The sequence below is a fragment of the Lathyrus oleraceus genome, chromosome 6 (assembly GCF_024323335.1).
Source record: "Lathyrus oleraceus cultivar Zhongwan6 chromosome 6, CAAS_Psat_ZW6_1.0, whole genome shotgun sequence".
In the NCBI taxonomy this organism is placed as follows: Eukaryota; Viridiplantae; Streptophyta; class Magnoliopsida; order Fabales; family Fabaceae; genus Lathyrus; species Lathyrus oleraceus.
Window position 1 is genome coordinate 388,100,440 of NC_066584.1, and position 24,416 is coordinate 388,124,855.

Genomic DNA, 24,416 nt, shown 5'->3' on the forward strand with positions numbered 1-24,416 from the left:
ACTTAAGGGCACCGTACCTTACGGTATTCCTTAGATACTCTATCTCTCATCAATCCGTCCTTTGTGTGTGACCCTGTAGGTTTTCGTGATGTTGGCAATTATATTAAATCATGTATTTAACATAATAAACAGTGAGCGGTATCTAGCAACACATCACTGCTACCCAAGACACGAAAATGTCATGTGATCTGACAATTCCTTCTGTGATAATACTTATGTGTATAATTACCCTTTTGCCCTTATGTCTATATTGAACACAAGGCATAGACCGTGTCATCCTTGTCCAGTTCAATATTGGGCCCATAGACATTTATCCTGTTATGCAGGATGGGAAAATTCCATCTAGGTCACTCATGTCCCTCAGCATGCTTCGTGGAGTACCCATCAACTGTCTTTATGGTTATCCAGTTACGGACAATGTTGGATCAGCAATAAAACACTCGACTCTACATCTAGGGTCCATAGTGGTTTCAGGTCGAAGAGTGGTATACACCATTATCACCATGAGAATAACTTATGACACTTTGCATAACTTTCTATATAGTATTCTCATAGCGGGTCAATCTGGTATAAATATTACTCCTAATATTCATACCTATGTTTAAGACTTGATAACTCTTTATCCATGATCCATGAGATGTGATCATCAGTCTACAAACATAATAGTCTTAATGCTTTAATGTTATCCCACTTCACACTAAAGCTCGACTACGGATACTTTAAGAATAGTGTCCTTATGTTTAATGTGTTCTCATGATTAAGTCACACTTAATACATTAAACGGACTATCTATTCCAGGGACTTTATTAATCAACCATAATAAAGAAAATGCCTTTTATTATTAATAAATAATTCGATACAAGTACCAAAAGTATTGGCCTCTAGGGCTTACACCAACACTGAGTTCATTCGACTACGACCCATATTCTGGACCAGACGGGTATGCTGCTTTCAGGCTTTTTGGAGTTGAGTACTCCTTCATCCAGAAAGAGTTCAACGACTTGTTAGGTTTCCAAACTACTCCTGAAGCTATCCCGGAGACACCCTTGGGATATTTCCTGGGTAAGGAAGTGGAGAAGTTTTGGAGTGATATATCAGGTGGCGGAAGCCAGGATCCATCTACACAGTTATCTTATGTCATACATAACCCAGCCTTCAGATATTTTCAGATGATATTAGCACATTCCTTCTTTGGAAGACAAGATGCAGAGACACTACTGAGTGAAGAGGAGATCTTCCTATTATTTTGCGCATCCCAGTCTCGCCCAGTTGCATGTGGGAACTTTTTATTGAATAATCTCAGCGGTATCTCTAGATCCACCGAAGGAGTCATCCATGTTGGTGGAATCATCACACAGATTGCTGTCGCTTTAGGTCTGTCTCGCAAGCTGTTGCATCTTCGGACCTACTGTGGATATACTACCATGGACATCGATTTCTGTTTGACCAGAGGATTGATGAGGAGAGCCTCTTTCCATCCATGTCAGTTCCGACTACTAGTCGACAGCGAGGCCATCCATTACTTCACATTGCCAGACCCTATGATGACCAGTGTGCATGATCCAGCGAATTGGAGTTATGCTCTAGAGGGCCAGGGAGAGACCGTTGAGGAGCTGAGATCTCCCCCAGTTGCTGAATACACACTTGCACCACCATCTCCTAGAATCACTGTTCTCTCTAATAATCATTCATTACAGACACCCGACATACGCACCCAGATCGCTGAGTGCCGTAGAGAGATTGCAGAGCTTAGACAGAAAGTGGCGGACTTAACTTTACAGATGGGAGTGTCTGATCTCACCCATGCTACTGAAGCTGATTGTCTATATCAGGAGATCGCCGAGCTCAGGCAGAAGATAGCCGTGCTCCGTGAATCCACTCAGGCAGACGACCACCCTAATACCTGATCTCACCATTTTAGTTTATTTCTCTTTATATATATTTATCGTATTTGCATTTCTCATTTTACATTATCGCATTTGAATATTATATAAACCACTACTATACATTAGTATTTCTATTTTTATCTATATATGTTTTATATTTTATTTGCATTTTAATTTTTCAGTTATTTATTTATGTATATTTAATTTCTGTTTTTGTTTTTGTTTCAGTTTCACTTTTTATTTTTCGTTTTTACTTTTATAATCATGCAAGTCAAAGAAACTCGGAGAATCACAAGACAAATGCTATCCAGACCCCCCAAATCCAAAAGACAAGCGAAGCCCAAACCAAAGGGCCAAAATCTGGCCCAGCCGGATTTTGCCTTGTGGCGCCCGCCATAGGACCTGTGGCGCCCGCCACAGCGTCTGTAAATGGTCGGGGCAGACCTCTCTTCTTCACCATTTTTGCAACTTACAACCTCCAAAACCCATTTTTTCACCTTGGAAAAAAGTCCTTGAACCCCCAAAAAGCTCATACTTTCCTAACCATCATACCACACAAATCATTAATCCACTTTCTGTTTTTGATTTCATCCGCCGGATTTTGTAAAAATCCAACCTTTTCACCAACCACTTCATCTTCTTCATCCATATTTCAAGAGCATTCAAATGGAGTTCAACGGATTCGTTCTTCGAGGAGGGAAACCAGGGGAGAGACAAAGAAAAATCATTGAACGGTTGCAAAATCGGGAACTTCTCCCGACAAGGTATGTTGACGAAGATTGTTTATATACTTTAGGTATCTACCATAGCATTTTCCATTTATTAGACTTCTTAGGTTTGCATAATTTCTTTATCAACAAAGAACCCACCTATGAGCGGCTGACAATTGAATTTTTAAGTTCTTTAATTTATGTTATCCGCGCTAACACTGCTAGCATAGTCGGTACTGTTCAATTTAGAATGTTTATTGTGGAATACCAATTCAGTACCGATGAACTAGCCAGTTTGTTAGGGATCCCTCATGGGGAGGGCGCTATTTGTGAGGCCCCTTTGGATTCCGAATGGGCTGTTGAGGTATTTTCCTTCTGGGAGCGTCTATCAAACACTTCCATTAACTCTTTTGAAGGAGTTCTTGCCTCAACCATCCATAACCCGACCATAAGAGTTTTTAGATATCTGTTGGCATGCACTATTTTTGGCCGGGAGAATCCAAATAAGGTTAATGCCAAAGAGCTTCTATATTTGCAAGGAAGCCTCACAAATAGGAAAATTAATTTGGTTCCGTTCATGCTCGCCCATATGATTTTAACTCTGAATAAGGCGGGACCGATTTCTTTTGGTGGATTGATTACGTCTATTGCTCGGGCACTTAACCTGAACAATGAGATGGCTACCCTAGACCCCTTACCTCCTCGCACAATTAACATAAAATTTCTGAGAGACATGAAATTGTGCCGCTCAAGGAGAGAAGGAGGTTATACACTTATGATTCACGGTGTGGCCATCCCATCTGTTATTCTACCTTGCACTAGACGTACAGATATACGTGATGAGAGGAATTGGACCTACGATTTAGATGCTCCACCTATTTTGGGTCCTCTTCATCCTAACATTCCTGATGACGCGGGACCAGACACTGATGATGAATATGATCGGAGAGAGAGATCTCCCATACCACATGTGTCCCCCCATCATCCTTCGCCACCACACACCGCACCATCTTCTTCTTCTGCAGGTACCACTCTTGGCTTCTATATTACAGAGGAGATGTGGCGTGACCACCTGGCTAGAGAGCAAAGGCGTGAAGACCTACTCTCTACCCTCCAGCAACAAATAACGGGTAATATGAACTTCATGCAAGAATCGCAGCGGAGGACAGACAGGTCCTATGACACTGTCCTGCAGTCCCTGCAAGTGATCACCGATACACAAGCCCGTCAACAACAATACAACCAGAGACACATGGCACTAATTGAAGCCACCCAAGGTTCCATTATTGGTCACCTTCGAGACGTGAGGACCGCTCAGGATGCCCTGCAGGCGAGGATGGATCAGAGAGATCGTCGTCGTACCCGATCCCGTCGTCCACCTCAGGATGGCGAGGGCACTAGTGGTCAACAATAGGTTGTCAGGTAACTCTTCCCTTATCTTATTTCGAAACATTGGGGACAATATTCGATTTAAGTGTGGGAGGAGCATTTATCATTTTCCTTTTATTTTCAGTTTTATTTGCTATTTTTAGACTGTTTATTTCCTTTTAGTTGTTTAATTTCCCTTTTAGTTGTTTATTTTGCTTTTTAGTATAATGCATGAGTCTGACGAGTCACCAAATATAGTAGATCCTTAGTACAATCCTACCTTCCCATACCTTTAGCCTCACAAAAAAAAAATTTGCAAAAGAAAATAGTGTTATTTCGGAAGTTTTCAGGTTTTAAGGACATGTTTTGAGTAAGGATGCGGTGACTTGGGAGAACTTTGCGAAACATCAGTATCTGTTTTAGCACCATAAGCTTCGTAAATATAGGAATCATTCCCGAAACCCCATATACCATGGCCTTAATCATCATTTTTGTATAAGTCCTTAGTAGTTTATCTCAGCAGTCAGCTCCGGCCTACGCATCCTCTACGTAGGGGACCGATGCAAATAAATGAATGATCCAAAAAACAAAAAAATAAAAGAAAGCAAAAAGGCAACTCCGGTATAGGTGACCCTCACAAATTCATTTAAACCAAAGAATTGTAAAAAAAAATTGCTACAAAAAGAAAAAGAAAAAGAAAAGCAGTACTCACTGTTAGTTGGTTCAAAGGTATCTGGCACTAAACTCGGTAGGGCGGATTACGATCCGATCCCCCACAACTACAGTTGGTCCAATAAAAGGATTTACACATATTTATGTGACAGAAATCCCATGCTCTGATCATAATCACTAACAGGCCACTCTACTATGAAGTATGTACGGATAACGGGCTTAATGTGATTGCGCCTGAATGAAAAGGACACAAAAGAGATGAAGAGGCAGGCCTAGGTATTGTGGGATAATATGGGTTGGTTAATATAGGAATGAAGTTTATGTCCGTATTTACGGATTAGTGTCATCATGATACCCTTAGTTCACTCAGTTAGTACCTATCACTGCATCCCGACTTGTAACTTAGAATTTTTACCTGAAGCACTCGTTTTCACAAATTTTCTTTTATGAGCTTTTCAATGTTTTGCTTGAGGACAAGCAAAGGTTTAAGTGTGGGAGAGTTTGATCACACTAAAATTTACGTATTTTTGACTCCGATTTCACATGCATTCTAGTTATTTTATTGTCATTTTGTTGTGTTATTTCTGTGTTTTCCTTTGTTTACAGGTTTTTACTTTAATCGGAGCCCCGATCGAGAAAAGGAGTGAAAAAGGGCTAAAAACCCTAAAATTCAGCATTTTGTGCTTATGGCCTACCCCATGGCGGGCGCCACAGACCAAGCCATGACGTGTCCAAGTCCAACTTCCTCAACTCCCACGTTTCCCCACTTCATCCACTAAGGCGCCCCACTTTGTGCTTGTGGCGAGCGCCATAGCCTTGTGGCGGGCGCCACAAGAAGGAAACGGTTTCCTCTATTTTCAAGTTGAAGGGCATCTAAGTAAATTCCACCTTTTTTATTTGCTTATAAATAGAAACGCGAATTCAGTTTTACAATCACCCAAACTTAGAGCAGACGAAGATCCGAATGTTGGAACAAGGCGAAATCAGAAGCAACTTTGTTTCACTTAGGCATATATTCAGTTTTATAAAGTGGTAATCGCTTCGCATTGGAGTGTTACCACAATTGTGTAATTGAGTCTGTGATAGAGTCTGTACTCGAGTTTGGAGCACTTTGGAAGGAAGTTAATCCTGCCGCCATTTTCTTTTCCGCATTGCAATTTACTCAGCCCTCCGATTGGAGCATGTTTTTATTACTCGCCTTTACTTTATTTATTTCCCGCACTCGCCTTTACTTTATTTATTTCCCGCATTCGCTTTTACTTTATTTATTTCCCGCACTCGCCTTTACTTTATTTATTTCCCGCACTCGCTATACTTTATTTATTTCCCGCACTCGCTTTACTTTATTTATTTCCCGGACTCGCTTTTACTTTTATTTATTTCCTCGCACTCGCTTTAAATTATTTATTTTCCGCACTCGCACTACTTTTATTTACTTTCCGCACTCGCACTACTTTTATTTATTTTAATGCACTTTTACTTTACCATGTCTAGCTAAATTTATAAGGCTAGAATGTAAGGATCGTAATTAAACCAGTAATCCGTACAAATGTTTGTAGAAACACTTAAGGGCTATTTTAACTTTCAACTTAAGTTTTCCCGCACTTCAATTCTGTTGGGTAAGATCGAAAGCCGTCCAACGTCTTTATAAACTTAATTGTTTTTAACTATTTCAAAAACAGCGAAAGCGCTTTGTCTAGTTCATTAGGAGTTTTTAACATTAAGAAGAAAAGAGATTTTAAAACTATTTTCGGACGCGTTTATAAGTTTAGAGTCTGGTTCGTAAGAACCTCTTTTGGTTAAGAAATCCAGGTTATAATACTTTTCAACTTAGTCAAGATACTATATTTCTTAAAAATAGGTTTACTACTCTAACGCAAAAGCGACAGTTCCCTTAAATTAGTTCTTTTCAAAGTAGGAAACATTGCCCATAAGTAGTTCTATTAACAAGTACTTGGATTATCAATTGATTACGTGAATTACATTCGACCCTGTCTTTATTAATCATATTTTATTTCAGTACTTTATTTTTCAATTGCACACTACAAAAAATACCTATTTTAATTGCCTTTGATAAACACCATAACAACAGATAACGATAGATTGACACTTGGTCTCTGTGGTTCGATAATTTTTTATATTACTCTGACGCGTTCGTACACTTACGAACACCGCATTAAGTTTTCCAACGCATCACCCATACCAAAGTCTTCCTGCAGCAGGGGGAACTGATCGTTCTAATCATCATGAACGGGTTGTTGACCGGAGGTGACATGTAGGATTGGGATAGGCCCCGGTCCATCGGGTCCATTAGCCTCTCCAGCTGGAGGATCAGTCACCGTCTCTGGTTGAGCAGGGGGATTCCTCTGTATCATCTGCTTGAGCTCTTGTTGTCCCTGAGCCACCCCTTGAACCACATCCATGAATTGATTCATGCGGATTTTCATCTCAGCGAACTCTTCCTGTAGGCTTTCCATTACTCTCTGTTGGTTTCTGCGGGTACCGTACCGGTGAATTCCTGGGTCAGCTATCCTGCTGATGGAACACCAAACAAACTGAGAACACTGTGGCGGTACCTGTTATGCAAGACATGCTAATGAATATGTAAATGCAATGACATGTTTATCAATTCCAAAGGTATTCTACCCCCTTGATTCCAGTCTCTCAATAGATAAACGATGTAAAAAAAAAGACTAAGTCGTTGATGAGAACCAAGAAAATTCCGACTAGAATCAAGTAGAAGATATAAACCCCACAGAAATGGATAAACATGTGTGAATGATTATGAATGCAAAATGATGTGATGCAAAATGATGTGAATGCAGTGCAGTGGCATGGGAATCAGGATCGCTGTATCTGCTTGAACATCTGTCAGGTTGCACTGTTCTGAGAGAAATTAAGAGCACACCAAACAAAGGTCATGGGATGGATCATGTTATCCTTAATATCAACCACCCATTTTGGTGGATTATGGTTTACACCTTATCAACACCCAAGTTTCATTGATATTAAGGATACCTGATCGGATCAACCATGAATCAAGGGTTTGTTGCAAGTCACGAGCATGGAGTTTTGGTTAAGAACCACCCAAAAGGAGTGTAGTAAGGTTTAAACCTGCCAAACATGTTCTACAAAAGGTTCCCATAGTCATAATCCCATCTTTCGGATATTATCGGAGGAACGACTACTCGTATTCCAAAAATATTCTCAAGAGAGACTCTTATGAGTGTAGTATCGCGTAACAATCGTATCAAATCTTACACTTGAACGACCTTCGCACTACGTCCTACGAATAGGCCAAGATGGGTTTGGTAAACTAAGATCCTCGGCTTCTAAGGTCTATATTGAAAAAAGTAATGTCTAACCACAACTTACTTGTGTGACATTATTGATCTCAACATGACCTCCACCAAGTGAATGGGCTTGCAAGTCAACTTGCTAAGGAATAACTCCACACAAGTCGACAAGACTATGCCATTCTCCTATCCTAAGTGCACTCGAGTTCGGGTATAGAACTCATCTCACAAAGATCACCAAGCAGCCATAGCCAGCCAACAGATACAGCAATGATATGTACACAATGCAATAAGGTAAAGCAGGTAAATAAATAACTGTACAAAAGCATGAACACCCAATAAACAAACAAACTACAAAAGCTAGGAGGGACTCGCTTAGGGAAACCGGGTCCCCAGCAGAGTCGCCAACTGTCGCAACCTGAAAAATACAGTGTGCGAAAAAACAACCGGCGAAAGAAAATGACAGAAGAGTCGCCACCGTGCGTTATTTATCCCAAAGGAGGGAAAGGAAACGCTCGAAGTAAACCTGAAAAGAGGAAAGGAAAAGACAAGGTCTCGCAACCAAATCTTGGGTTCGGGAGTCGGTTATGCGAAGGGAAGGTATTAGCACCCCTACGCATCTGTAGTACTCTACGGGATCCACTTTTGTAGTTCTTGTCTGAAGGGTGTGAGTTTATCTTGTGTTGTTTACTAAAAAAGGGGTTAAATGAAAATGACTCGCGTGGATGTCGCATCCGCTGCATACGTATCTCATCTGAATATGAGAATCAGAGTCTTCGTAGCTCGGCTGACCTATGGGTTGGGGGGATGTGTGCTCGCTAAGACATCGCGTCTTATGCCTACGTATCTCATCTGGAATGAGAATCAGAGCAAGCCGTAGTTCGGCTAACTACGGGGTTATGGATTGGGTTTTGGACGAACGACGTCACTACGCAATCTACCGGATGCTCGACCTTTGGAGACTTACTCGCTTGTAGTAGAAGGAGTAAACGTGTGTTTAGGAGAAGAAAAATCAATGAAGGGTTAGGGTTTGGGATGCTCATGCAAAAGGGCAGTCCTTGACGAAGGAACCGCACTACCTGCGGGGATACGAACACATACAAAACAAACATGTATAAAGTAAATGTGCCAACAAGGCAATCAGAATAAATCTCCCAAATGGTATCCCACAAGCAAAGTGGAATATCCAGCGAGCTATCCCTGCAAAAGTCATGTGAGCCTTCACAAAAACTCAACAAAAGGGTTAGTGAAACAAGATAAGGATTAGGAGAAAACATGCTATGACAAACGTAAGTCAGATTAGAGCAAAACAGTATGGTTTTTCATGGATAACAGTATGGTTTCAGAAACCTGAAACCCTATGGCATACACTTCAGAAATTAAACGATTAAGCATTCAAGGCATTATTTATACATTCATACATAATTATGAACCCGTGGGCAAAAACCTAATGAAATTCATCCTTCATACCTCAAACATTCAGAGTATTCAACTTCAAAGCACAAAGGTAATGGGAATAAGGACAAACCTGATTGGAGAGCTTGATTGAAATTGAGTTGCACCCGTGAGGTTTACAAAACAATCTTAGGGTTTATATGAGAGGGAATTGGTTCTTTGCAGATGAGTTCCCTTCAGTCTCTAGAGGCTGCTCTGAGTTCTCTGTCAGGTAGTCTCTCTCTAGGTTTTGTCCAGGGTTTTGTTCCAAGGAAACATCAGAGTGTTTTGCTTCTCTTCCTTTTTCTGTCTGTTTTGTTTCAATGAAACTCTAGTATTTGTAGGCTAATATTGGTAGCTTAGTGGGCTTTTGAGAGAGGTCTAAGTTTGAGATTTTTTCTTTTATTTATTTAATTTTTTTTAATTTTTTTTTTTTCGTTTTCCGTTGTTTTTTTTTTCGTTTTTTTTTTCGGGAAAAATGAAGTGTAAATTTTGGGGTATTACACACTTATATAGCATAAGGAGAAGACCGTTGAATGGAAAAATGGGGAAACCAAATAGAGTGGTTGTTCATTATTGGATGGTGAAAGGTGTGATACTAAGTAATGTCCTTCGCCCATAAATTTAGTGACAGGTGTGATCAAAACTTTCCCACAAAAAATTCTCATTCTCACTACAACTATTTGCATCTTTCACAACTAGGTTTCCAGAATCCATAAACACAACAACTGGTTTCACCACTCCTCTTGATGAATTGGAGGACCATATGATACCTTTGGAACCATTAAGAATAACAAGAGTTCCCTGATCATTGAGTTTTAGCATTGTTGTTGAGTTTCATGGAACCATTAAGAATAACAAGAGTTCCCTGATCATTGAGTTTTAGCATTGTTGTTGAGTTTCAGTATTGTAGTATTTCTATTGGCGACCCACACAATAGTCCTAGGTGATATGCTCTTGTACCATATACCAAAGTAGTGTCGTTGCGGGTCTCCAAAGTTTAAAAATCCTACTTCAAAAATTCCAGCTGCAGAAACAAGTGTATCACTGAATTGGATAAATTGATTTGAAGCAATAGTATATTTGAAAATTCAATTAAGACAAAGTTTGTGATGTATAAATGTACAAGTCTTACTAAACTTTGATTTTAGAGTTGCATGTGAAATGGGTTATTCCGACTGAATGAGGAGAAGAACATGCGGAACCATTATTCGTAACTACGAAAGGTTTTTTAGAGCGAGAATGAGTGATCTCGTTCATATTTTACTCAATCTATTTTGAGAAAATAAACTGTAAAACAATCTATCATACACTTTGTTGTGAGACTTTATATCCAAAGAGAGTATATGCATGAAATTGAGCGGATTTAAAATGCCTCAAATTTGAGCATGAAACTCCAATCATCCCAGTGTTTGGGTACATGCTGAAATTAGTTATCATAAGAATATCAGTCCTACAATGCACACATTATGAAAATCATCATAAAACAATACATGCAAACCTTGTAACTAGAAGAGGCATAGTTTGACAAGCTTCCTCAACATCATGATTCATCCATTTTTCTAATATAACTTCAACAATATGAGAAACTTGATGTTGCAACACTGCTGCTCCAAGTGGTCCTATCAAATTCAGTCTTGTAGCAGTAGAATATAGGAGCCCGATGAAAAGTTAAAGTTCATCATTCATGGGCTGGAATGAAAAAGAAGCTGATAGAAAAATCTTAGAGATATTTTTGCAGAATCCAAATCCAACGTCGCTTTTAGTACACTTGTTGTTAATGTTTATGTAGTCTATACTAACAAGACATTATGTGCACTTCTGGACCGAAGAGTTATTGTATTTCTGGGTTTTAGGTCTTGAATGATTTTTCAAAATTTTAATTAATAAATTTATTAAATAACAATTCAAATTATTAATTCTCTAAAAAAATATTTAAAATATTAAATTAGTTAAAAATATTATTAAATATTAAAATATCTTAGTTATCATTGTCTATTAATTAAAAACTATTTTATATGCTAATCATTAATGTCACGTATATAAAAGTGAAAAGGAACCACAAAAGTTCAAAGACCTAAACTAAAGGGATCAAAAATGCATTTAAGCCTTATCGTCGTCGTCGTCGTCGTCGTCGTCGTCGTCGTCGTCGTCGTCGTCGTCGTCGTCGTCGTCGTCGTCGTCGTCGTCGTCGTCGTCGTCGTCGTCGTCGTCGTCGTCGTCGTCGATTCTAAATGAGGTTGATTTTCACTTGTACAACTTAATATATGCCACATTAACAATTTAATGTCAAGTCATAAAAAATGTCACCAAAACAAAATAAGGGACTGAAATTCCAAAAAAAAATAAAAATAGAGTGATCAATAAAACTAAATTTTAAAATAAGAGATAAAAATGAGAAGAAAAAAAAATAGGAAGGTCAAAATTACAATTAAAGTAACATAAAAAAAAAATCACAACCAGATAAAATCCCTCCATTTAAGAAGATGTCATGTTAAATTTGAGAAGTGGCCGAATAAATTCTCTAAAATAGAGGTTAGTGTAATTCTTGCTTTTCTTTTCTTTGCCCTTAGTATCAAAGAGCATTTTCCATAAAATAAACAACATAGGGGTAAACATCACTTGCACCCCCCTTAAAAATGATAAAATCCTTAAGCAGTTAAGCTAACAAGTCTTCTTTATCTCCTCCGGTGGCTTCTTGGTATCCAATTCTGATATGTTAACATCTATAATCTCCCATTTATCTTATAAAATTGAAATAAAACTTAACAACACTTTGTAAAAAAACATATTGTAAAACAAGTAATTAAATTTGATTTAAGAATAATTTTTTTAAAAATAAAATACACAATTCCTATGCTTGAAGAATGTACCAAATTAATGAATCAAAAGCTAATTTCTATCAATAAGTTGACCAAGAGATGATTGCAACTGTTTGTAGACAGCATTCCAACCATTTTGAGAAGGGTGAACTTTATCCCAAAAGAATGAAACCTCTGGCTTCTCACACAAACTATATTTCTTTTCTCCATTATCATCCACACTTCCACAAGAATTTTTAGAACACTCTCCCTTACAACAGAATTCTAATGGATTCATTAGAGCTGAATTGTCTGCATAATGGAGAAAAAAATTTGAAGTCAACACTAGTTTACATTTTCAACAAATAACATCACACATATATTATAAATGTGAAAATAACATACCATTGCGATTTTTCTGCATCGTTTCAATTGTAGAGAGGAAAGCGTTGTAAAGGTCTAGTGGAACAAAAACTGATTTTCCAAGTTGCTGGTTAAGTTGTAGCAAATTTTTGAGAAGTACTTGGTTGTGATTTTCAGATACCAAATTTAGAAGATCAACGCAAGTAAGATGAAAAGTTACTTGAGTTATTGGAGGCATACACCCAATAGGTTCCAATAAACCAATTGCTATTTTATTTATTCCTAAACTATGGATGCGTTGAACATTTAGGGATATTTGATTGATAAGCGAGGTAGTGAAAGATTTTATCTCCTGTGAAAACGAAAAACAAAAATTAGTAGAAAAATTTACAACAAAAGATATGAAGAAAATAATGTTAAACACTTACTGTAATGCTTCTATTGCTTATAAAGGCAATGTAATCGTTGCCAGAAGCGCTTACGAGGGCAATAGAAGATTTAAGGTCTTGTTTGGTATATACATTTTGTTTGATTAGCTTCTCAAGTGAGTCGATTTGAAGAGTCATGTTTGGTCCATTGATCAATGTTTGGAAAACACCAGTCCCTCCATGAGCAAAGTTGATTCCATATTGTAGGGTTGAGGAATTTCTAAAGGAATATGGTGTTGGGGTTTTAATTTTCAGAAACGAAGCTGCATGCATGAGGAAAAAGAGTAACATGAAAACATGATTAAATCAAACCAAAGGGTACAAACAATGTGTATTGGTTAACTTCTTCTACGTTACATACCAATTTATTCCTTCAAGTATCTTTGGCGATTGAATCTAAGTATGATATCCCGTATATATATAACTAGAGGAAGCATTAAGTCACACATACTAGTTGATTTTTTTTGGTAGAGGAAGCATTAAGTCACACATACTAGTTGATTTTTTTTGGTAGAGTCCAGGAGGTTCCCTACACATGGATACTATATGGAGATGGCACCTCTATGTTAAAGGGAAGTGGTGTCATGATAGTATTGGAAGGCCCATAGCACTTGTTAATAGAGACGTCGTTGAATTTTGAATTCAAGGCTACCAACAATCAGGACGAATATAGAGCCCTCATTATCGGTGTGGTCCTCGCCCTTGAGATGGGCGCTTTGAATATGAAGGCCAAGAGCGAGTCCCAATTGGTAGAAATTAGATTGTTGGGGAATATCAGGAAAATGATCCCCAACTCATCAAATATCCGAAAAGGTTTGTGATTTATCTGAATGTTTCAAAGCTTTTGAATTAATGTATTAGGGAATAGAATTTCATGACATATCTTCTCTCCAAACTTGCCAGCACAAAAAGAGTATGACATAAGCGCACATTAATTCAAAAGACTCTCGTCGCCCCCAATATCGAGGAGGATGAAACCAATACTCTTAAAGTCGACCAGACCACAAGTTAGATGACACCCATAATATGTTACCTACAATCAGACTAATTGTCGTTAGACGAGTTATAGGCAAAGAAGATTCAGAAATATGCACCAAAGTAAACCATGATGTCAAGAAAGCTTTAGAAAATGGGAAGGGCGTCCCCCATGTTGAGATATATAATAGAACATGAAATTTCCATAGTCCTCGTAGAGGTGCACTAGGGGGCTGGGCAGTCACAGTGGTAGACGAGCTCTGGCCCAAATATTTATAATGGTGGGCTATTATTGGCCCACTATGATGAAGGATAGTGCAATATTCGTTAGGAAATGCAAAAAATTTCAAATGCACACCAATCGGCATCATGCACCAGCTGAAATCCTCTATTCTGTCACATTGCATTGGCCATTCTACCAATGGGGTATGGACATTTTAGGCCCTTTCCCACTGGCGTCTGACCAACTAAAGTTTTTAATCGTTGGAGTATACTATTTCACAAAATGGATAGAAATTGAAGTCTTCTCCAAGATCAGGTAAGAAAAAGTTTTTCGCTTCTATTGGAATCGGCTCATGTGCATGTCCAGTTTTCCAGGAGTTATCATTTCAAATAATGGTACTCAATTCACCAGCTCTACCGTAATTGACTTTTGTCGAGACCTTATACTACAGACAATTTATTTTCATTATCCATCCACAAGTAAATGGGTAGGTTGAGTAAGCAAACAAGGTAATATTAGGGAGAATAAAGAAAAATTTGGATGAAGTCAAAGGACAATGGGGTAAACAACTTCACAAAGTACTATGGTCATATCTAGGCTTCAAACGAATATGGTGAGGTTGATGTTAGGGATGAAGTTTCTTGAAGGGGTCGTTAGTCGAGATGAAGGCTTTATAAAGGGGCTATCCATGAAGAGAGCTTCCATGGTTGTTAAGTTAATGCATCTTCTACCACAACCATGAGATCCTAAGAGTGAGCTTATTCTACTTTGATCTTGCATCGGTATTGTCAAATTGTTTTCTGGCCTAAGGACGTGTCGACCTAATCAGATGGAAGAATCTATTCTTTTATTTGATAAAGAGTTGTGAAGGATGGTTGAAGATATCATGGTTGGTGGAGGTCCTTTGTTCGGGGACCTTCAATGGAAGGTGGCTTCTTTACCCATTATAGTTGGGGGGAGTTGGGTTTGTACTTGGTAGTAGAGGCTGAATCATATGCTTGTGGCTTCTAGGACCCAATCTTGGGTGCTACAAATCATATATTGAGAAACAGTGATATATATGGTATGAACTATGATTTCGACAAGGCTTTGGATGGTCTTAGTGTTTCAATTCCATATTTTAACCTTAGCAGTTTTAATAGAAAGAACAACGTCCCTCCGAAAGTATGACATGTTTTGGCGAGTGTCCTTTTTAGTAAAAGTGTTTAGAACATTGATGTAAATTTTTACATGACCACAAGAAATAAATCAGTTTTTGGTTGTTTGCAAAACGCACATGCTCAGGACTTTCTTCTTGCTTCTCATATTGATGGGCTAAGTCAACATTTTTCACCCATTTAATGTCGTACTATCTAGAGATACCACCTTATGATTCTCTTATTTCATATTGATAAGGGTCTTCCTGTTTTTCGCAAGGCATGTTTGGATACATATGGCGAAGACATGATTCATTGTAGCAAGCTTCCAGGCTTCAAATACCAATATAAACTTGTTAGGGATATCATATATGATATATTTCGATTGGTCAGAGTATGTGTAAAGAAAAAGGTGCATGTGAATTTTTCGATTGACCCATGTGAGGGGATATCAACACTTAGGCTAAAAGATGTTTTGGAATATGTGTGGGTCAAATGAAAACATTCATGTGTGGACTTTGATTGGGGTTTCTCCACTGGTGGGACTGAGGACTGAAAGATTTACTATGGGACAGGAAGCCCAAAAATTTGTTTCAAGTAAAGTGGTCAAACATGAGGAAGTGTGTTCTGACAATCAATATGTTTTCATACCATTTTCCTTTGACACTTTTGGTTTTCTAGCACCAAAAGAAGTGGATACTTTATAGAGTCCAAAGGCTTATATAAAACGATGTTGTATCTCCTAGGTCAACGGGTATCGTTTCTAAGAAGATTAATTTTGTCATCTAAAAAGGAGTAAAGGCGCAGCTTGTTGCCCGTTTGTCTTCTATTTCTGTATAAACTTTATTCACTTTATTTTTTTGAATATATATATATATATATATATATATATATATATATATATATATATATATATATATATATATATATATATATATATATATCACACACACACACAGACAAATGAGTCACGTGTGCCATCATTCTGATGGTATGGTTCGGGTTACTCATGACATGGGAGGTCGGAATTCCCTCAAATAACCTTGATGTGAAAATGAGAATTGTATTGGGTGCAAGTTTGTTAGAGGGAGTTTTCACAACACATATCTTCATTGTAAAGAGCATACCCCCTTCATACCTTTCTCTCATGCATTGAAAGATGCACTCCTAAAGGTGGTTGCTAATCCAGGATCTATAGGTACTTGAGTTTGGTTGTTACTTCTTCCTCGTTGCACTTTATTGGTGTTTAAGCCTCATAATAGACGGGACCGCAGGTATGGGAATCAGAAAACCCTTGCAACACCATCACATTTTAAAGTGCTTAGCTACTCGGGGTGTTGTAGATGATCTTGCCAAGTTAGTTGATATGGTGTTAGGCAGCTCTGAGCAAGATAAGTTTGTCCATGAGGGAGTTAATATTTAGGAGAAAGATCCAAAGGTGAGCTCTAATGTCAAGAAATGTCTTGATAAGGTTGCAGATGGTCACACATAGTTGTTGTGAAAATGTTGGGATCATCTGGTGTAGCCCTCTATAATGCACATACTATTAAGGCCTTGAAGGCTAGACACCCATACAAACCACTTACCTTTATGCCAACTACCTTGTTCTTTAAAGCTCCTCTAGTGTCTGAAGTTGATATTATCTTTAGGTGCATTAAGTCATTCCCCAAAGGGACTTCATGTGGTAGAGATGGTTTGTGAGCACAACATTTATTGGATGCACTGTGTGGAGAAGGTTATGATGTGTCTAGAGATCTTTTATGTGCAATCACTCTAATTATTAACCTATTGTTGAAAGGGAGATGCATGACAATTTTGGCAGAGTTTGTTACCTCTGCATCCTTGACGCCATTATTGAAGCTTGATGGTGGGATACGCCCAATTGTTGTGTGTTTTATTTAGAGGTTATTGGCATACAATGTTGCTATGAAAAGGGTCAGTAAGAATATGGAAATATATCTTAATGACTTCTTGTTTAGGGTCAGGGTATCGGGTGGTATTGAGGCTATTTTGCACAATGCCAACAGGGTGTTAAGCAAGTGGAATGGAGATGGCTCTTTCACTATGATCATGGTAGATCTCACAAATGCTTTCAACTTGGTAGATCTACCATCCATACTGTGAGAGGTGAAGGTGAGATAGCCATATACTTCCTTGTGGGTTGAGTTTCTCTATGGTCATAAAGTGAGGTTATACCTTTGGGATGGAAATTTCATGTCAGCCACTAAAGTGTAACAAGGTGACCCGTTAGGACCACTCCTTTTGGACCTTATGTTATGTGAGTGCACTATTCTCTTAGAGGTTTTTTATTGATGTCAAAACTAGGAAATTAGTATTTGTACATTGGATCTTATCTTTCTATATCTAGATTTCATTTTCATCTTAGGACATTTAGGGATCAAGTCATAAGCATTTGGACATGTTAAAAATGTCAAAAGTATGTTTCTTTTGTGAAAACCCATGTTTGGAGTCGACTCACCTGTGCTAGGGTTTGACTTCTTCTAATACAAAACAAAAAGAAAGACTTATGTCAAGGATGGGTCGACTCCCATGCCTTTGAAGTCGATACAGAGCATGAAGGAGTCGACTCCCACGTGTTATGTCTCGAATCCCTGTGTTTTCTCATGTTTTCAAAAAGCTCTATGCCTTCTAGGAAACGACTCCCAGACAACATGGGATGACTCCCAGCTTCTATGGGTCGACTCCCTCTGCGAGTGGGTTGAATCCCTCTATTTTAATATTGTCAAATTTTGTTATTTTTCAAGCCTAACTTTTTATGTTTTCTATTTTACATCACACACCTATATGTAGTCATTCATGCATCATCTCACACATATAGAAGAAACCTGAAAGACAAAAAGAACTTTTAGTCACTTTCATCCTTTCTCATTGCATTTATACAATAATTACACATAATATTTTTTGTTGTGTGATCAAGAGATAGTTTGATAAGGTACAATTAGGATTAGGTTGTAATCAATTGAGTTGGAATATTTTTGGGGTTTCAGATAAGAAAACCAAGTTGGAGTTTTCCTTCAAGATCAATTAGGGATTTGAAGGTTTTTGACAAGATTACGCAAGTTGGATTCGATCGAGTGAAAGCTTTAAAGAACGGGGGTTTCTTGCAAAGGAGTAGTGTGAGACAGTGGCTCATCTTGGCAAATCTTGGGTGATAACAATTCGCAATTTGGATTTGATCAAGTGAAAGCTTTGAAGAAAGGGGTTTCTTGCAAAGGATAGCGTGAGACGATGAATCAAATTGGTATTGTTGGGTGACTTGATCAAGCTCAGATCAAGGGAAAAGAAAGTGTTAGAATCAAGATCAAACATAGGGTTTGTGAGGTTTCATTGCTACATTTCTCTTATAAAACTACAACTGCAAAGGTTAATTTTCATTATCTCAATTCGAGTTTGAATTTAGGGCAGATGAACCCATAGCGAGGCCGATTAGAGAACCGCCTAAACAAATCCTTGTATACTCTCTCTCTCACTCTCTCTCTCTCTCTCTCTGTATCTCTTTTATTTTTCATGTGCAAATTGTTGAACTCGTAGATTGTGCGATCAATACGTTCGGTTAAACGTTTTGATAGCCTATTGAAAAAAGTTTTGTTGAGTTAATCACAATCTCTTAGATTGTGTTTGGATTTTCAAAATCAACAAAACAATACAAAATTCTAAACTAAATTGATTGCACACAAGGTGTTCAATAATTTGTCTCAATTGCGTTGTTGGTTATTTTGCCATTGGAAATAGACTTTAAGTTTAATGTAGCATTCAGTTGATCGTAGTCATAAGTAGATTGATCAATTTATTCTCATTATCATAATTTGATTCTATATACGCATAGACGATTCGATTCGGGTCACTTCCGCTAGTCGTAATATTTTTCAAAACAGTTTTTGTATTTTTTTTTAACTTGAGATCTATTCACCCCCTCTAGATTGTAGTCTATTGTCTAACATGTTACACCCACTTATTTATTGGAGTAGCAAGAACATTTTCTTATATTTTGTATGTTGGACTTCCTTGCAAAGATCATTGTCGTCTGTTAAGGCGATGATTTATATGTTGGACTTCCTGACGAAGAACCTTGTTGCCTCATAAGGCAATGTTTTATATGTTGGACTTCCTAGCAAAGATCATTGTCGCCTCTTAAGGAAATATTTTGTATGTCGGACTTCCTAGCAAAAATCACTACTGCCTCTTAAGGAAATATTTTGTATGTTGGACTTCCTGGTAAAGATCATTGTCGCCTCTTAAGGAAATATTTAAATCTCGCATAGGAGGTGCGACTAAAGTCCATCCTAAGAGGCCTAGTTTAAAGTCTCGACTAAGGGCTTGATAGAAGTTCCACCCGAGATGTCCAACGCCTTGCCTGAGGTACTTATAGTCTCTTCAACCAAATAGGATATCTAAACTCTCGGTCTGAGAGACTTGGAGTTTTATCGGGCGGGATCCAACATATAAATCTCTCCCAGGAGGCGCGACTGAAGTATAGCCTAAGAGACTTAGTTTAAAGTCTCGTCTGAGGGATTAATAGAAGCCTCGCTCGATAGGTCTAACACCTCGCCATAGGGACTTATAGCCTCATCATCCATGCTTAATATAGCTTTGCATGAAGAACTAAGATATCCCATTAAACGGGTTATCTAAACATCCTGCCTGAGAGACATGGAGTTTCCTGCGGAAGGACCTAACATATAAATCTCTCCTTGGAGGTGCCTCTGAAGTCTAGCCTAAGAGACTTAGTTTAAAGTCTTGTCTGAGGGCTTGATAGAAGACCTGTCCGAGAGGTCCAACGCCTCGTTTGAGAGACTTATAGTCTCATCATCCAGGTCCAATATAACTTCACCTAAGGAACTAAGATTTCCCATCAAATAAGATATAAAAACTCCTCGCTTAGAGACTTGGGGTTTCCTCGGGCAGGACCTAACATATAAATCTCACCCATGATGTGCGACTTAAGTTTAGCTTAAGAGACTTATTTTAACGTCTTATCTGAGAGCTTGATAGAAGCTTCACCCAAGAGGTTTTATGTCTCGCCTAAGAGACTTATAGTCTTATCATACAGGCTCAATATAACTTTGCATGAGGTACTAATATTTCCCATCAAATATGTTATCTAAACTCCCCCTGAGAGACTTGGAGTTTCCTCAAGAGGAACTCAACATATAAATCTCGCCCAGAAGGCGCGACTAAAGTCTAGTCTAAGAGACGTAATTTAAAGTCTTTTTCTGAGGGTTTGATAGAAGTCCCACCTGAGAGGTCCAACACCTCGCCTAAGAGACTTAAAGCTTAGTTAGTCTGGCTTGTCACACCATATCACCAAAAAATTTAGGATCTCAGGATACTCCAACGCTCTATAGTCTAAAAGCACTTCGCCCTTTATCAAAACCACCATGCTTGAAGGACTTTGTAGTGTTACATTTGTAAAAGGTCTAGTAATAGAGAAAGTGTTGTAGCCCTTAGAATGAGCGATGACCATATGTTTCCCCCTAGTGGGAATTGGCCCGCCCTAAGTGTCTCTCACTCGCCTAGCTATGGAAAATATGGAGAAAGACATTTCTAGGTCAGATAGAAGTCAGAGTCAATAGTTGATCAACGTTCTCCTAGAAAGTATAGTTTCAACGATTCATCATTGACTAGTGGATGGTTATCATTCTCAAGGAAACCTTAGGCCCAAGGGTCTCTATAAATACTTCTCCTTTAACGGAAGATGGAGAGATCACACCTAATTAGCATATCGCATGATACATAGTCTTTCACGATTCAACGGTCCATCATTGACTAGTGGATGGTTATCATTCTCAAGAAAACCTTAGGCCCAAGGATCTCTATAAATACTTCTCCTTTAACGAAAGATGGAGAGATCACACCTAATCAGCATATCGCATGATACATAGTCTTTCATCTCATGTGAGTTGTCCTCTTTTATCACCATAAACATCACTAAACATAACTATTTGTCGTCGCAGACAAATCATAACCACCTTTATTTATTAAGGTCTTTAAGTACCATATATAATATATATATATATATTATATATATATATATATATATATATATATATATATATATTATATATATATATAATATATATATTATATATATATATAATATATATATATATATATATATATATATATATATATAATATATATATATATTATATATATTATATATATATATATTGTTTTTTTTTTTGCTGTGAATATTTGCGAAATTTTTTATTTATTTTGTTAATGCTTAATAATAAAACTTAAATTTTTGTAAAAGAAAATATACAAGTATGAGTTATAACAAGTAAGGGAACCCGAATAAAAATAAATATACAAGTATGAGTTGTAAGAAGTAAGGGATCCCCGAATAAAGAAGAAAACAAAAACTAGTAAGGAAATATTTAAAAACAATTAATGTATGTAAGTATGATTTAAACCAAAAACAAAACCCACAATTAGAATCAATCCAATTTACTAGCATAGTGTGGTACAGGGGATAGGTGTTTGTGAAAAACAATTGTTGAAACAGAGGAATGCCTTAAATAGATATCACTCAATATCTTAAGAGATTTGTCTATGCACTTGAAGATAAGAATACATTACTTTACGAAAAATGTATATACTCAATCTACTCTAAATTAAACTTTGTTTTTTATTAATCCTTAAATTTTTAATGGATTTCAATTACTTCAAACTATTAGTATCTATCTATACTGTAGAGAATTTTTAATAATGTAAAACAATATGATTTACTATCCAAAAAAAAAAACAAGTGTTACGTACCAATGTAATCCGTGAGAACACGACCATCTGAGAATCTTCCCGTAGGTTTACCAGGAAATGTGATTCCATAAGGATGTTTATATGATGATGAGTTCAAGAAATTGCCTGTATCTACGTAGGAGTCTCCAAATACAAACAATTTTACATTGTTGTTATTGTCATATACCCCATATGTTTTCCTAGTCCCTTCTACCACATCTGCAGCATTTGCATTAATTAATATATAACATAATTATGAAGCATTGAAATGAAAAAGTGAAATCTATTTAATTGAATGAGTCTATACCTGTTGTTATTAAACTGAAAAGAAGAAGCTTGATTAGAAGTTGCTTCGTCATTGATGAACAAAAGTAGATTGGTAACGCGAAACTGTATACTCTCTCGGATCCTATAAGACGGGTAGGGCAAATGCTTGGGGTTAGAGAGTTCTCCTGGGATTTATATTTTTTGTTTTGTCTCTGAATATAAGATTTATTTGCAAATTTCAATAATCATTAATAGTTTTTTTAAAATATAAATTTTATTTAAAGTATTATTGGAAAATCTACAATTAATATAATAATGTTACCTATATAGATAGTTATATTTTATCATTAATTAATTTTTACAAGTAAATTGATCGTTTAATTATTGTTGTTGGCTCTGCTGTTCAACAAGTCTCACTGGTGGCTGAGGAATGTGGTAACCATTTTGGCATTCTGCTATTTGTGCCTTAACTTTGGATTTCTTTGGATCCCTGCAATCTCAACCTCAAAATAAGAGAAACCACATTTCTTTGGATGCCCTGCAATCTCAACATCTAAATAAGAGAAACCATGGTGGAGAGAAGAAGATTGAGTAACCTATGATTGTAAGTCAATAACATCGCTAACTACTCATATCAACTTAAATCAAGGTGACTTGACACAGAAGTAACCAATTCTGGGTATTTGTGATTTTGTTATTTGTTATATAAGGCATACGTTCAACATCCCCCGCAAGCTAAACATGGTAGATATCAAGCATGTTGAGCTTGGACATGAAGCATTGAAAAGTCTTAGGAGGCAAGGGTTTTGTGAAGAAATTGGCAAATTGTGCTTTGGTGTGGACGGGTAGAAGCTTGAACAAGCCCCTTTGGATCCTCTCACAAACAAAATGGCAATCAATTTCGAGATGCTTTGTCCTCTCATGAAATATGGAATTTGCTGCTACGTGTATGGCACTTTGATTATCACAATACAAAACTTAAAGTTTTGTGGCTTTGACCTCTAATTCTTCAAGTAAACTAATCAACCATTGTAGTTCACATGATGCAAAAGACAAAACCCTATATTTTGCCTCAAATGAACTCCTTAAAACTGTGTGTTGCTTCGTAACTCTCCATAAAATCAATGAAGAATCGAGAAAAAAATAATAACCACTAGTAGATCTGCGAGTGTCAATGCAGTCAGCCCAGTCTGCATCACTGAAACCAAGTAGCTGAAGTTGAGCATCTCTTCTGAATAATAGACCACGACATGGTGATCCCTTCATATATTTGACCACTCTACAAGTAGTTTCATAATGGATCTTAGTAGGTGCATGGAAGAATTGGCTTAGATGTTGTGTTACAAAGGCAATGTCGGTTCGTGTAGTGGTTAAGTATAGAAGTTTGCCCACAAGTCTTCTATAGATAGAAATATCTTCAAACATATTTGAAGAATCATGATGTAACTTTGTTGAGAGATCTAGATGTGTCTTGACAGGTTTGGCTCCAAGGAAACATGTGTCAAAAATCAGGTCAAAAGGTGTGTGCCCCTGAGATTTTATGAATGAGACATCTTTTAACTTCCTGGTATACCCAAATTGAACCCAACCTTCATTCATCATTTATTGAAGACACTCCTTCATCCTTCCACATGTGTATGGATTGATAAGGCAAATTTTACAGTTAGCATGTAACTCTTCGAATGCTTTGTAACCGATCAATTTTTCACGTATCTTTGATATGGGAGTCTTCACTTGGTTTATCCTTTGGGTCAGAACGGTATCGTCTAGTCCTTCCACCGCATTGATAATTGGACCACCGTGTCCTAGCATTGGATTTCCCTTCACATTTGTACCCTCTAGAGCGAAAGAGATACTCTTGCGATCCAATAATTCTTGTACCTTAAACTTGAGTGTCAAACACTTCTCGGTAGTATGTCCTGGTGACCCGGCGTGGAAGTCACCCCTGGCATTAGCATTGTAACCATAGGGAAACGGATTTGGCGGAGGTGTTAGAGGTTTAATCTCTACCAATCCATTTTGAATTAAGCATGGCAAAACCTAAGTATATGTTGTAGGTATGGGGTCAAATTCCTTCCATGGTCTTTGTTGATCC

General features: G+C 37.5%; 2 protein-coding genes across 2 annotated transcripts; both read right to left on the reverse strand.

Annotated features, from left to right (window-relative positions):
- Positions 1 to 12,228: 12,228 nt before the first annotated feature.
- LOC127093507 (GDSL esterase/lipase At5g03610) lies at positions 12,229 to 22,495 on the reverse strand. The gene is made up of 5 exons (XM_051032449.1): positions 22,362 to 22,495; positions 22,076 to 22,273; positions 12,959 to 13,221; positions 12,573 to 12,882; positions 12,229 to 12,479 (listed from the first exon to the last, which is right to left on the reverse strand). Exons 1-5 carry the CDS (start codon positions 22,411 to 22,413, stop codon positions 12,259 to 12,261), a joined length of 1,044 nt encoding a protein of 347 aa, XP_050888406.1. The 5' UTR covers positions 22,414 to 22,495; the 3' UTR covers positions 12,229 to 12,258.
- An 804-nt stretch (positions 22,496 to 23,299) lies between these two features.
- On the reverse strand, positions 23,300 to 23,920 carry LOC127095795 (secreted RxLR effector protein 161-like). The gene has a single exon (XM_051034433.1). The coding sequence runs from the start codon at positions 23,918 to 23,920 to the stop codon at positions 23,300 to 23,302; it is 621 nt and encodes a 206-aa protein (XP_050890390.1).
- Positions 23,921 to 24,416: the final 496 nt, after the last annotated feature.